Raw genomic sequence first — 15950 nt, forward strand, 5'->3', positions numbered from 1 at the left:
AGAAATAGCTGATACAACATGGTACAAACACCAAGAAAGCCACGATGCAAACAAAATGAGCATGCAAAATTATTCTGCCGGAGATGGGAGGAGAAGAGACCTGAACATTTTTCTATCCTTCCAAATTCACTCCAAATTTAGTTTTGCATATGGACATAAAAGATTCTAAAACATTTCTGCTGAGAATTTAGTAGAACTCTAGAACTCCCCTCCCCACAAGATCAAGAAGCAATTTTATTTTCTGGCTATTTTATACTAGTCTTTCAAATAGCAGATGAATGGCTCGGCGCCTGTAGCACAGTGGTTACGGCACCAGCCACAAACACTGTGGCCGGAGGGTTCAAACTCGGCTGGAGCCAGCTAAACAATGATAACTGCAACCAAAAAATAGCCGGGAGTTGTGGCGGGCACTTGTAGTCCCAGCTACGTGGGAGGCTGAATCAAGAGAATCACTTAAGCCCAGGAGTTTGAGGTTGCTGTGAGCTATGACACTATAGCACTCTACTGAGGGCAATATAGTGAGATTCCGTCTCAAAAAAAAAAATTAACAGATGAAAAGTATCTCCTGATAACACATAAATATTAATATTTATTCATAAGAGTGTTAATATTCCTTCACTCAGGGGATTACTGCCTAGACTTGATCTGCCCTTCTGATTCTGGCCTAAATCTCAGCACTCAGTTCAGCTCCCTAGTCTCCAATCCCCTCACTGCCACTGCGCACTGCTCATTCTTCATAAACAGCCTGAACCACAAAGTAACAGTTACTAAGCATTAAGGAATCCCACTCCTGGGCTAATGTGAATCCCTGCTCTGGGAGGAGACAGTGTCTGGCCCAGCTCAAGTCTGCACCACCCTAGCCAACAGGGCTAGGACTGAGAGGACAGCCTGTGAGATGGGGAGATTGCTTACATATAGAGAGGTAGCCCAAACATGTCAATATATTGAGGGTAGTGAGAGCCAGGGTTCTCACTGGAGAAGAAGAAAGGCACAAAAGACTCAAAGATGAAAGGCTAGAGTAGACTAGAATTGAAAACATCAGTGTTACCTCATGGTTTTCAGCTATACAGATACAGGAATATAAGCATTTGTATATGTGTGTACACACACGTACACGCATACACACATTCACATCTCTTCTTCATTTGTCCACTGAAAGGTCCTAAACACAATGACTGCCCAGTGGCGCTAAACACTAAAGCCCAAATTTTATATTCTAAATACCATTCCCCATTTAAAGGAACCAGGCATCCTTGGCAAAACAACTGCTTTTAGGGCCAGGATGAGGAAAATAGCACCTGAAGTGGAACACCTTTTTGTCCCATTAAGAAGCAAAGTGCACCAAGAATGCTGAGGACACACTAAAAGGACACCACAGCCAGTGCGGCAGGACCCCAGCAGCCAAACCCAGGACCAGGTATACACCAAAGTAAATGATGGTAGTAATGGATTATAACATCCTGAGCAAGACGGGAATCTGTCTTAAATAAAATAAATAAATGAATAAGCCAATGGGGGAAGAAAAAGGTCAACTTATGACAAAAGGTCAACTAAGAAATGTAGAAGGAACAATGGAATTAGAAGGCCACCATCTGGCGGTATCTGCAGTAAGCTACGACTAGCAGAGAGAAGTGTGAGGAGAATGACATATTTGTAGAGTCTCAAGGTCTCTGCCATCCATATAATAATACGTACATATAAGTACAAAATAATTTGTTAACTTTACAGTAGAAAAACCTGACAAACACAAATTAAACAAGTGGTAAAAGTTTAAAAAGTAGTTAACTTTACCTATAATAGAAAAAATCAAAATTCTGAGCCACCTACCATGATGCTTTGAGAACAAAGCATTGCCCCTGTCGTGTGCCTGACAAAAACGCGTAACCTCAATCCAATCACAAGGGAATAGCAGATAAACCCACACGGAAAAGAATCAAAGTAAATGACACATACTCTCTAAAAATGTCAAGGTTATGAAAGACAAAGGCAAAGTGACTGGTCCAGATTGAAGTAGACTAAAGACACATGACCTATACCCTGAACCAAAAAGGACAGGTGGCAAAGAGAGACACTGCCGTCATTTGATTTTTGTAATAAAGGACACTTAGGACATGACATGATTTAAATGGAACATATGGGTGAGATCAACCATACCAAGGTTATTTTCCTGAGTTTGATGAACACAGTGACCTTTAAGGACTGAATTTCACTTTCTATACTTTTGAAACAGGGATGGTAGTGAAGTTATTGTCCTGAAGATAAAATAATATAAAGTGTCTGCCGTGGTGAGATGCACATTATAGTTGAACAGGGCTCTGTGTAATTACATCTCAGGTGCACGATAACTACATTCTGACACTTCCATCAGGTCTAATATGATTTTATAAAATCACCACTTAGCAAGAGTATTTATAAGACAAGATGTGCAAAAGAGAGTATAAAAAATGCATTCTGGGCTCAGTGCCCACCCATAGCTCAGTGAGTTGGGTATCAGCCACATACACTGAGGCTGATGGGTTCCAGCCTGGCCCAGGCCTGCTAAACAGCAATGACAACTGCAACCAAAAAATAGCCAGGCATTGTGGCAGGCACCTGTAGTCCCAGCTACTCAGGAGGCTGAGGTAAGATAATCACTTAAGCCCAAGAGCTGGAGGTTGCTGTGAGCTGTGACACCACAGCACTCTATCAAGGGTGACATAATGAGACTCTCTCAAAAAAAAAAAAAAATTACCTTGTCTCAAATGTGCAGTATATTTCAAAGATACTAATAATTTATCTACCTAGGCTTTCTTTCCAAAAAGAATTAATCTGGCATCACAGTGGACATTTGATAAAGATAAATGATCTATTCAAAGTCCACATTGACAACATGCAAAGGATTTTATTGTCAAAATTTCTTTCAGATAGAATTATTCCCTTTTAACAGTTCCACTCAAAAATCCAATGGCCATTTGATCTGATCTACCGGCCCATTTATTTTCCAGGTGGACCAGGTCTTTCCTAAATTTCTAATCTTCTTAATCCCTTATAACTATTTATCAATAATCACACATGCCTTTAACTTCTGTTGTTCTAGGCTGTACTTTTATCCCTAATGTCTGGTTTTCATCCCAGAAAATTTACTGTGAATGAGAAAATGTAACAAGAATGCCTGAGACTTGTTCCCAGGATACTGTCACAGCTAGCAAAGCCCAATATGCATCACTATTAAATTCTTCTCCATCAGGGATAGAAAAAGAACTACGCATCTAGGCCTAGATACTTAGGGCAACCTTCATTAACATCTCACATTCTTATCCCCAGTTTCTAAAGGACTGTGATCATCACACCACAGTCACTATAAAGCATTTGCTTTTTCACATTTAATTCCTGATGGCTTAGTTTAAGACTGCTTTGTCTGCAACTGTGATTTCTAGTGTGTTTGAAACAGAGATATGATACAAAGGATGACTGAAAGTTAATTTTCACATTTGTAATTTCCCCTTTTTCCTAGTGTTTCTGGGACCAGAAGATGTATATCCCTAACTTCTAGAAAGCACACTGTAAGCTGCACATAAAAGAACACTTTATATTTAAAGAGCCAGAGTGAACAGGGCTTTGCCTACTCAACCCTAACCCAGGTTTTATAGTGCAAAACCTTCCACGGACAATGCATAAACCAGTGAGTGTGGCTGTTTTCCAATAAAACTTTATTTATAAAAACTGTCAGTGGGCCAGATTTGGTCTTTGGGCTATAGTTCGCTGACCTCTGAAAGACAAATGTGACAGAAGTAAAAAGTGCATTCCAACCAAGCAGACTGGAGTGAGGAAAAGTGTGGAAGCAAGAGAGCAGAGATGTGTCTGGGGAACACAGAACCAGCCAATTTGTCAAGGAAGGAGGGTTCATGCAGCTGGATATACCACCTGGCGAAAGATCAGTATTTTTTGAATGCCCAGTTAGGAAAGACAGTGGTACTACATGTGACGGGTTGTGAGTGACCAAGTGAAATAACCAGTAATGTTTTACAGAAAATTAGTCAAATAGAACAGTGCAGGATTGACTTGGGGGAGGGCGGGGGGCAGCAGAGAGACAATGAATCAGAAGACTACTGTTCAGGAACATGCTCCCACGTTTCCACATACAACCCCCACCAACTCTCCCACTTTCTCCACTTACGTATCTGTTCCTCCCCAGGATACCAGCCAGTCTCATCAGACAGACCACAAGCTACAAGCTGTGACGAGAGTGAAGTCGGGCGCGCCCTCCTGCCATCCCACTCCCTCCCACACGCAGCAGCGCTTTCCACTAGTGACTCACAGATCCGTGTCTCGGGACCGAAACTCTGCCCTGGGCTCACACTGCCTCTCCTACTGCCTCCCCCTTCTTCACGGCCACCTCGAATGCACTTCCCCATTACCCACCCGAGCCTCTTAGCTTCCTTCCCTGCCCTCACACTCCGCACAGGATGAGTCCTCCTCTTCCCTACATCTCCTGCATCTTCTTCACTAGCGAAACACCCAGCCCTCCTCATCTCCTCACAGCCTGTCTACGAACTGGTCTCCTTCCCCAAACCAGCTGCCAGCCAGTAGCCAAAACAGGTGGGGCAGGGGAGAAACCAGTCAGGGACAAGAAGAAAATCTGGCTTGAGAGTGCACCTGAGGCAAGAAACCAGCCCCCTGATCAGAGGAGAAGGCAAACTAAGAGAATATATACACACCAGTAGAAGGAACATGAGATTCCATGACACAAGTTACTCCAGAACATGGAGGGGGAAGTGACGGAAGAATAGGACATTATTTACTCACCCGTAAACGAGGCTGTTGGACTCATTTCATTCATTCAACCAGTTCCTCCCGGCTGTACCACATGGTAGTAAGTAAGACACACTGTCACTCAAAGCCGAAGGGTACTTTCCTGTTTTAAGTGGTCCCGACCTCCCCACTGCCTCTGACAAAAATATACCCCATTTGCCTTCACAGCCTAAGGCCATGGCAATGACCTTTATTAGGTCATCTGTCTCTTTAATCCATTTCTTTCTAAAAACCATGAAACACTGAAGAAACTTAAGGAAAATCACTCACAAATACACTATCCTCCTACTAACAGTCTTTGGTTTTTTTGCACAGTCTCTGAGTTTTCCTCTTTGGGCATACATTTTTACATAGTTCTAATCAAACTTTTTATATTCTGCTTGGCCACTTTGGTCTAACCACCGGTTTCTGGCATCTCGTAGTCCTCTGGGAGCAACAGGTCTCACTGTCAGGCCCCGGGACAGTCTTACAGACTTATTCAGGACACTCGCCCTTCACCTGGGTTCAATTACTGCACACAAACAACGGCTTCTCTTAGCCAAGTGTCCAAGTCCTTCCAGTCCATCCATTGGAGAGAGACACATCTCAGGTCATACTGGGATCCAGCCCCCACACCTGGTCCTTCCCCTGGACTGCGGATCTGCAGGAAGGAATGCCCTTCCTTTCCTCTGGATTCCCCACCTAGCCTAGGAGCCTACAGGCTACAGAAACAAGTGAAGTCTGATATCTCTCCCAGCAGGTGCAAGAAGAAAGTGGAGAAGGTTCTTGTGAGAATGTGTTAATTGTGACAAGGGAAGGAAACGGCAACTCTCAGCGTTTCCCAGGACATGCCACAGGCTGCCTCATCTTGTAGTGCCAGCAAGGACGGCTGAGTATGGTGCGAAGAGCCAGGCAGACTCTGCTCCTTCTCAGCTCAGAGCCCAAGGACGCTGCAGTTCAGGAGCTGAACACAGGAGAGGATAAGCAGGAAGGCGTCCCTGAATCCAGTCACCCTTCCTCAGCTGTCCCAGAGCTACGCTTCACTCCATAGTCAGGGCCCCAACATACCCCAACCACCAAACTCAAATCCACATCTCCCTGCTTCTTCCTCCTAAGTTCTCTATAAGGGTACACTATTAGCAGGCGCTAGTAATTCTCCTCTTCCTGTCCTCCCCAAGATTTAGTTTCTACCCAGAAGTTTACAGAACAGTCATTTCTGATTTTCACTAAATCAGTAGCTGAATAAGACAGTCCTGACAACAGTTCTAGAGCTGACAGAAGAGGCTGTGGGTGTTTAATTTGTAGGAGTTTTTTTTTTTTTAGAGACAGAGTCTCACTTTGTCACCCTCGGTAGAGTGCCATGGCGTCACAGTTCACAGCAACCTCTAGTTCTTGGGCTTAGGTGATTCTCTTGCCTCAGCCTCCTGAGTAGCTGGGACTACAGGCTCCCACCACAACGCCCAGCTTTTTTTGTTGTTGCAGTTTGGCCAGGGCCAGGTTCGGACCCGCCACCCTTGGGATATGGGGCTGGCGCCCTACTCACTGAGCCACAGGCGCTGCCCAAGTGGGAGGTATTTTTTGAAAGGAGCTGAAAATACAAAGGAGTTTGAGCCCCCCACCCCCCACTGTTATAAAGAGCCAGTGTTTCTTTTTCTTAAACAGCTTATGAAGGGAAAAAGGAATAAGACAGAGATAGGCTATCTGAGTAAATATAGACAAAATAATTGGAACTTCACAAACCGGTAAGCTTATACTCTAAAGCAGTGGTTCTCAACTTTCCTAATGCTGGGACCTGTTTTCATTGTTACAAAGGGGTCGCAACCCACAGGTTGAGAACCGATGCTCTAGAGTATGGCAACAATGAAATTAAAGCTAGAATTGAGGTTGCATACAAGCCAACCAGCTCTGTGCTACTTAGTCAGCAGCCCCTCTTCCCCTCCACTCTCTGCTGTCCTGGGGGCGGGGGGACAGGATTTCCCACAGAAAGGGCTGCCTGCTGCTATACTCCTGCCCCAGGATGGGAAGCTCTTACATGCAAACAAAGATGGAGAGAGAAGGGGGAGCTCTTGCCCCACTAGCATCTGTGTCAGTGCTGTGTTTCCAGCTATGCAAACACCTCCCTGAAACTACCGTACACCCCACCCCCACCCCAGCCGCAGCTCCCCCCTGGCTTCAGACATACTTTCCCACCCTTGAGCCATCAGGACTGGGGACACAACCCAATGTCACCAGGCCCTAGATACCTTAATAATCCTTGTGGGTTCCCTGACTGCCCTTCTTTACTCACTTGGTTAAACTATGCTCAGAGCCTCATCTGCTCCTGCCAGGACCTCACACGGGCTCCCCTCCCCCTCAGAGCCTCGTCTGTTCCTGCCAGGACCTCACAGGGCTCCCCTCTCCCATCTCAGACCACAGTTTCTCTGCCTCAGTGCCCCACAGTGTCAAGGAAGCCCATCAACTTCACAGATGAACTATCTGCTTCTGCCTCAGCTCTCTCACGGATCACCCCCAACTCTGCCTAAAATATCCCTCTAATGTCTCCTTTCATTCACTTAAAATATAGTTTATAATCAACATTTACAGAAAGCTTTCTCAAATTGGACTTATTTGAACCACCACATACTAATCTGAAAGAAATTACGCCAACTTGTCCCCTTTATAAGCAGTAGGACACCAATATTATGTGTATAATAAATACTAACAGGCTTTTACTTGGCTTCAGTGAAATTCATTCTTCCTCTCCAGGATATTGGTCAATCATCAGTAACTCAAAGAACCTATCATCTGGAAATGAATCCCTTTGCAATCACTGATGTGGGTATTAAAGACCTCCCAACCTTTCTAAGATACAGCATGGTCCAGGAACAGCCAAATTAATTATAATCAGGTGCACAAGACAATAACACACATGGAGTAATCAAAGCACTTCTAAATCCTAAGCAGAAAAAAAATAAATAAATAAAACCACACACAAATACTCCCTGCTTTCTCTTCCTTGAACCCATCAGAAGATGGCTTGTGATTGGCTTCCTGAAAGAGTGCGCTAGAACTACAAAGTAATCTCCTCGGTCTGTTGCTTATTTGCCTCACCATAAAATGGAAAAGTAAATAAAATAACACTCTATGAATGTTTGTTGTTTGATGTAAGGCTAAGAACTAACTGGCTCTCCGCTACTTTAAACAAAGTTGCAATCACTCATTATGCAACAAGTTCGCTAAATGATTTCAAATGTTTGGCTTGCAAAGAAGAGCTCAAAACAGATGTAATATTAAAGTCCCTAATTATGAATGATAATTCCTTGATAAGATCCCCTTCAACAATGCCAATAATTAATTTACTAATATCAATTCCAGATATGAATTCAAATTTTGGCAAAAACTTAAATAATGTGATGTCAGTAAATCTTCCTGTTAAAAATATGTTTCTGTTTACCAGGAAAAAAAAAGGGACTTGTACATTTTATAAACTATTAGATGCTTCTGGCTGCAAATAACAGAAGACCTAACTATACGTGTCCTAAGTAATTTGAACATATATTACCTCTCTGAATAAGAAATCTGGAGATAAATGACTCCAGGGTTGCATCAGTAACTAAAACAATATAAGGAGACAATTAGTATATTTGGGATTCTCACAGATACAAATGGCCACAGGAACTTAAAACACCGTAATCTCACATGCCAGCATCAAAAGCAAGAAAGATGATTTTTTTGGTCATAGCCAGTTTCTTGTCATGAAGGAAAATCTTCCCTGGAAACCCCTCTTCTTACATCTCAATGGGCAGAAATGGCTTACAGGCTGACCCTGAAACCGCACACTGACAAAAAAGAACAGGGTGCCATTATTCTATCAATCATTACCCACTCCTGTACAGCTGGGCCCAAAACGTGCTAGGAAGAGAATGAGCTGACATGTAGACAAGCGCCAAGGGCAGCACGCTGAAAATCTCCTGCAGGAATAGTTTATACCAAATATTAGCTTCAAATGCAGAGGAGTGGAGTCCATTCCAGACAGAGGGGCAGGGGAAATAAACTCAAATATCACAAAGGGGCTGAGAAGGAAATGTGATGGAACAAGGTAGGCTACGTGGGACCACCCGTGCTGAAGAATGCCTCCAGTTCTCAACCCATTTAACTGCTTACTTCAAATGTCAGCAAACTACAGTAAAACTGAGGAATAAACAGATAATCTTTCTTTAACCTTCACGCAAATATAGACAGACCAGCTTTGGCTCACACAACAGAAATACTGACACCTTAATCTGGTTGCTATGCACCAGATACTGTTTAAAGAGCCTTGTGGCCCTTATCTCATTTCATTTATTAAAATAAAAGCCTAGGCAGCTGGTACCACCAAAGTCCTCATCAACCATCCATGAGACTTAGAGAGAAAAGTAGTTTCCCCACAAACACATAACTGTGGGGTGGTGAGGCAGGGGAACATTCTGCACGCAGCACTCTGAATGATTAACTGGGCGATGGAGTTTACGGAAGCCAAACACAACTGATGAAATGGCTGCTCTTTCCAGATGTGCAGTAGACACTCAGAAATGGAGGCCATGGGTTCATAAATACAGCTTGGAGGCCACTTACCTCCCCAAACACCATCACAACCAACTGATTTCTACATATATAAAAGAAGGCCAGGCGTGGTGGCTCTTGCCTGTAATCCTAGCACTCTGGGAGGCTGAGGTTGGCGGATTGCTCGAGCTCAGGTCAAGATCAGCCTAAGCAAGAGCAAGATCCTGTTGCTACTAAAAATAGAAAAGCCAGCCAGGTGTCTTGGTAGGGAGACTATAGCAAGAGGTTCCAGCCCAAGAGTTTAAGGTTCCTGTGAGCTACGACAACACTATGATACTCTACCCAGGATGACAGAGTAAGGCTCTGTCTCAAAATAAAGAAAGAAAATATGAAAGAGAACAGCACCATCACCTAGGGCTTAACCATCTCTGCCGTGGGCAGGAATTAATTGGGAGCATGATTGCAAAATACTGTAAATTCTTCAGATCTTGAAAAAATAGCCTTAAAAAAAGCCTTCCATAATCTATAGTCAGTGCTATTCCCAGACATAGGACCCTGAATTTGCAAGTGTGAGGAAAGAACACGAGTGCACCAGTAAAAGCACATCGTCTCCCCAGCTCTGTGTACAGGGCCTAACAGCAGGCAGCCTGACTAAGAGTCCTGTCCTGGGGTGCTTTACTAGATATAATACAGACATGTGAAGGTCAGCATCTATAGCCTCTCTATTCTCACCACTCCATTATATCCAAATCCTGAAATGATTTGCAATCATTAATTTACTCTCAAGCAACTTTTTCTATCACTGTTTAACGTGTCTCTCTTCTACACCAAGCTCCTGTTGTATTTATTTACAGAGCCCTCAGCACTTGGCACAGCGGCACATAAAGACAGACAACAAACATTTTTAAAATGGAGTGAACATGATAAAAGTTCCATTGTTCCATTACTTGCTGCTGTGAGACAGCCCACTCATATGAGATACTCTGAGATGGAAAGCATATTGATGAGTGAACCATTCAAGTGAACTGTTCTATAGTTCTATTCAGCTTTAACATGTGAATTTTCTAACAAACAAACAAAAGATCAATTTTTTATTAGCATCTAACTTCCATAGAGTACACAAAATAATGTTGGATCAAATCATCCTACCATAACAAAGCTGCACAGCGTGTCCTGACTCACCACCTTTCCTCACATAGCTACATTTCCCTTTACTCATCATCCTGTTTTACGTTCTTGTAAGCACCGGAAATAAATCCTCCAGAACTTCCTCCCCAAGCAGTCCCACTTCGGATCATCAGGTCATGTCTTACCAGCATTCATGTCTTTAAACTTCTGCTTTAGCTCAGTAGGAGTGAGACGGTACTGATCGAGACCATCGTTCCAATAAATTCGGTCCAGGACCTGAAGATCTCCACCAATCAGCCAATCTCCTTGTTCCAGAACCATCTAATTGGAAAAAAAAAAAATTTTTTTTAAACAGAAATCAGTAGGTAAAGACATTTCTCTCATCCAAACAAACTAACCGTTGTTGAAAACTACTCTTACCTAAAGTCAACATTAAATACACTTCACATATTAACTAAATTCGGATTAGAGATGCTACAGAATAAGAATACACTTTGTAACTTTTCAAAAAACTTGTGAAGCAACTGTGTTTACATAGGCAAGGAAAACAAAATCAATGATTATGACTTTGTAAGAAACAAAAACGTCCCTTTCATTGTCCTGGCATGTTGATTAACAGGATATTGTCCTGGCATGTTGATTAACAGGACAATCTGTAACCCTGGATAACCCCACCCTCTGTGTTCTCACTCCTAAACTTTCAGAGAATTAATGATCATTGAGTTAGGCAGAAATTCATGCCTTCAGATTATCACAGCACCTCAAATTTCTTACAACCTCATGTATTTTCTTTCCCTGCATCTGAAAGGAGGAGATACTACTTCGTAGGCCAGCGGTTCTCAACCTGTGGGTTGCGACCCCTTTGGACCGTAAAAGGTTCATGGCATTAGAAAGGTAGAGAACCAGGAGAATCTAGGCCCTGTCCTTTTTCACGCTACAGCTCAAGCCTCCCCCACTTCCCACACTGCTTTGTCTCGTGTGCCAGTAAGTCATCCAGTTTCTTTTAATGTTCAAAGTCTACTTAACTTCAATAAGATTCCACATACAATACATAAAATAAATGAGGTACTTCAGGGAGACAAATTATTAACACATTTCACTGCTTTTATACCGTAAATATAATGTTAAATTAAAAGCCAGGATCAGATCAAACTGCCCCAGCACAGGCTATTTTCACACCTGACTTTGCTTTTTCCTTTAAGGAGGTTAAGTATGGTTAAGTACGCCACCGGATTGTAAACTCCAAGAGCGTAAGCACTGTGCCAGTCCTGTTCCTAACCCTGCACCAGCCCCTATCTCAGGGCCTGATAACACGGTAGAGAGTAGATATTTAAAATTATCTGCTGAGAAAATATTTATCTGGACCAAAATAACAAGATCATATGCTTATCACACCAAAACCCAGTTTCGGCTCTGCAAAACATTAACAGTGAAATGGAACAGTCAATACACAGATAAAGCCCGCAGCACAAATGCTCCTGGCAACTCAAGACAGCACGCAGCAAGGCTGCTACAGGACCTTGATGTAGGGGTGGTTCTTGCATGTTGTCCCCCACTGTCTGGCACAGCGCTCCTCTTTCCTGTGTTCAAAGAATTCTGGATTGCGAAGAATAGCCACGCGGCGGCCCTCATAGACCAGAGCGAAGGCCGTGCAGCCGTCCAGCCTCTCTTTCTCTTCGTGAGTAGCTGTCAGAACTATGGGCACTGACAGGTTAATGACGCCTCCTGCAGCACAAAAGGGAACACAGGGCAGAGGCCTGCGTTACTCAACGGGCCTTACATACTCCCCCTTTCACAGGGGGCGCTCTTCACAGGTCTGTAACAATGTGTAGCTGGCACCTGGCACAGAAAGTCAAGAGCCTGAGCAAACCACAAGCTCACAGAGAATAAGCAACGACATTACAAATTTGTTTCAAGACAGCAAAAATTTAGAGAATCGACACTGTGGATAATGATAGTTCTCATAACATTTATGAAACTGTAGGTGGACATTCTGGTATAAAATTACAAAAATAAAAAAAAAGTTTAATATAAAAAACAGCCAATTAAGCTAAATATCACCAAAAATGTACTGTGCACTTCTGATATATGAATAAGACAAAGAACATTTTCTGGAAAAACTTAAAACCTTGTTGATACAGGATGACATAAATAACTACATTATAAGTGTCAAGTTGATTAAGTACACTTGAGTATACATGGTATCTATGGGTATCCTTGAGATAGGAAAACCAAAAAAAAAAATCCAAAAAGGTTTTTTGTTTATTGGTTTTTCAGTGATATGTGTACTAAAGGCAGCGTCTCAGTTCCTGACCTTTCCAAGCTACAAAAGCTTTTTTTTTTCCCTACTTATCACCTACAGGTTAGAAAAATAAAATGCAATCCCAAAGTCATACTTGAATTTATTTACATACTGATACCCGGCATTTTGGGGAATGGTGCTGTGGCTTCTTTAGGCAAAAGATGATAATAAGATAAATGATAACCGCTTGGCTGCTCTGAAAATTACTACCCACAGGTATAGTTTAAAATGGAAAATTTATAGGCGGATCTGCACCCAGCCCAAGACTAAGTCATTACTAGGATGTAGTCCACAAAGAGACCATCAGTTCCAAGGAAGAAAGTCAAGATGCAATACTTACGTTCTTGTGATGTTTCTGGAGAAGAATGATTAAGAATTATGTTTTCTAATATTTTTCATTCCCCAGTTAAAAGGAGTCATTAAACAAAAGAAAATGGTAACAATTGCATGGGATTCTGTTCATATTTTACCTTTTCTTTAATGTAGTAAATTAATCTTACCAACAGTATGTAGTACAAAGTCAAAGGCAGCCAGACTATAATGATAATATTCTGGACACCAAATTATTTGGCAATTGTTTTTAATGTTTTTAAAGTATAGGAGTAACTATGCTTTTAGCCACCTATTTCAGGATTCCTTAAATGGGAATTCCTGATTCCTCATCAGAAGGTTAAAGCAGCAAAATGCACTGTGCAGAACCATTCCACAGAATCAGGCGGGTTTGGCCTAAGAAAATCGTACATGCTCTTATAATCCATTTTCAGCCCTAATCCCCAGGTTTGCCCTCTCCTTCTACAATAAATCACAATCAGAAAAAGGAAAAACAGAAACATGACCTCAAGGTTCACTTAAATAGAGTAGTACTGATATAATAATATAATGCTACCTCTATTAAGATGTTACCATTACTTTTTATAAACAGGGACAAATCCCTGCAACAATATCATTTCTCTTCCACATCCAAGCTAATTTTGAATGTAAAATGTCTTACCATCCAGAAGACAATCAAAATGAAGGCACTGTAAGTACTCCCTCTCTCTCATAAAGCCATTCAAGGGGGTTGCCCAACCTTCTGCCAAAACCTGCACCCACTGCATATCCACCTGGTAAATGAGAAAGTAAAGCAAAACTTATATTTCATGTATTCATGAACAAAAGCAGTAATGCCCGTTAGGAGTTTAGAAAGCAATAGGAACAGTTTAAAGATGATACAAACGGGCAGTGCCTGTGGCTCAAAGGAGTAGGGCACCAGCCCCATATGCCGGAGGTGGCAGGTTCAAACCCAGCCCCGGCTAAAAACTGCAAAAAAAAAAAAAAGATGATACAAACACAACAAAGAACAGTATTAGGAAAATATGTATTTCTCCTAATAAATTTAAAAACATTAGGCCTACAAGTATTTCTATTAAGGACAGCTTCTAAACTGGTGGTTCTCAAACTTTAACGTATATCAGAAACCCCTGCAAGACTCAGGGAGGCCGAGGCGGGTGGACTGCTTGAGCTCACGAGTTGGAGACCAGCCTGAGCAAAAGCGAGACCCCCATCTCTACTGAAAATAGAAAAACTGAGGCAAGAGAATCACTTGAGCCCAAGAATTGGAGGTTGCTATGAGCTATGATGCCACAGCATACTACCCAGGGCAACAGATTGAGACTCTGTCTCAAAAAAAAAAAGAAAGAAAGAAAGAAAGAAAGAAAAACAAAGAAATGAAACCCCTGGAAGGCTTGGTTAAAATGAAGACTGCTTCACACCCAGAGTTACTGTCAGTTTGCTATGGGACCCAAGAAGTTGTATTTCTAACATGTTCCCAGAAAATGCTAATGTTATGGCCTAGAAATTACCCTTTAATAACCACTGTCCTAAACCAAAAGAAACTTTAAATAAACTTAAAATAGAAGTATTTACCAGTGGCGCCCATAGCTCAGTGGGTAGGGCACTGGCCACTACGCCAAGGCTGGCAGGTTCAAACCCTGCCTGGGCCAGCTAAAACAACAATGACTACAACAACAAAAAAATAGCTAGGCATTGTGGCAGGAACCTGTAGTCCTAGCTACTTGGGAGACTGAGGCAAGAGAATCACTTAAGCCCAAGAGTTTGAGGTTGCTGTGAGCTGTAACGCCACAGCACTCTACTGAGGGTGACATAGTGAGATTTTGTCTCAAAACACACACAAAAAAGTATTTACCAAAAGGTCCCTTATCACAGACAAGAGTATTCTGCATTTTACAAAGAAATCTTGGACTCCAAGATTTCTAGCATCTCACATCAGAACATTAAAGAATTGATAAACTATGTATGTATCATTAATGTAAGCTGGATACATTCAATTTTAACTGGGTCTACCGCAGAAGCTCTCAAAGGAGAAAGGTGAAGCACCTGGCCAAGTGGTGTGCAGGAGAAATGTAGCCCACTAGTTACTCCCAAAGTACATTTGCCAATGTGTTTCACTGCGAAATCGAATCATGGTTAAGGTATTCTCCTGCCTCAGTTCACAGGGGGAAAAAAAAACTGCATTCACAGAGAATCTTTGTATTTTTACTTTCAAGTTTTCTACTTACTGATTTTTCTAAAGCCTTGGATGGTAGGTACCATTTATCTCTATTAGAATTCCATTCTAGATGGTATCTGTTAGGGACTGAACCTCTGTATCCCCCCATCCCAAAATGCTGTGTTGAAGCCCTAACCCATAATGTGACTGTATTTGGTAATGGGGCCCGTGAGGAGGTACAAAGAGGGGCAGTACGCCTTCCAGGTGCTCTGCCACCTGAACCCATCTGAGAGCCACTGTGCAGAACAAAAGCTGACACGGACAGAAAGCTACTGTCTTTCAGGGCAGGTAAGGATTCATGTTCATGTGCATCCAAATTCTTTTTCTGTCTTTTTCTGTCCGGGCGTATTCCTTCCATGCAAAGTCAGTGGGTGACAAGCTGTTCCTCTGCAAGCTGTTTGCTGCTTGAGCTGATCCACTCAGCAACTCTCTCTCTTGGCCACTGCCCAGCACATCCTGGCTTCAGGTCAGACACTAAGTCAACACACACGAAGCCCATCAGGATAACCAGCTCCTATCAGGCATTCCTGTAACTACGTGAGAGCCTTTCTCTAAGCCCAGAAGTTTTATTTTGTCCTCTTTTCCCTTCCCCTTAGTTTCAGATTTGGCGCTTCCCTGGGTGCTTTAGATATTACTATATTGAAAAAGTGCATAGGAAATCTAACTTCTAGTCCAAATTCT

At 42.4% G+C, this 15950-nt stretch overlaps 1 protein-coding gene across 1 annotated transcript in view; it reads right to left on the bottom strand.

Moving 5' to 3' along the window:
- The window catches only part of PAPSS1 (3'-phosphoadenosine 5'-phosphosulfate synthase 1), a 103598-nt gene that overhangs the window by 38747 nt on the left and 48901 nt on the right, over nt 1-15950 (bottom strand). The window contains exons 7-9 of the mRNA XM_003796343.2: nt 13713-13824; nt 11939-12144; nt 10605-10740 (exon numbers count right to left, since the gene is read on the bottom strand). Of these exons, the coding sequence (XP_003796391.1) occupies nt 10605-10740; nt 11939-12144; nt 13713-13824 (454 nt within the window). The remainder of the gene's footprint in view (nt 1-10604; nt 10741-11938; nt 12145-13712; nt 13825-15950) is intronic.

This window comes from Otolemur garnettii, unplaced genomic scaffold, assembly GCF_000181295.1.
Source record: "Otolemur garnettii isolate 467f Iridium unplaced genomic scaffold, OtoGar3 scaffold00103, whole genome shotgun sequence".
In the NCBI taxonomy this organism is placed as follows: Eukaryota; Metazoa; Chordata; class Mammalia; order Primates; family Galagidae; genus Otolemur; species Otolemur garnettii.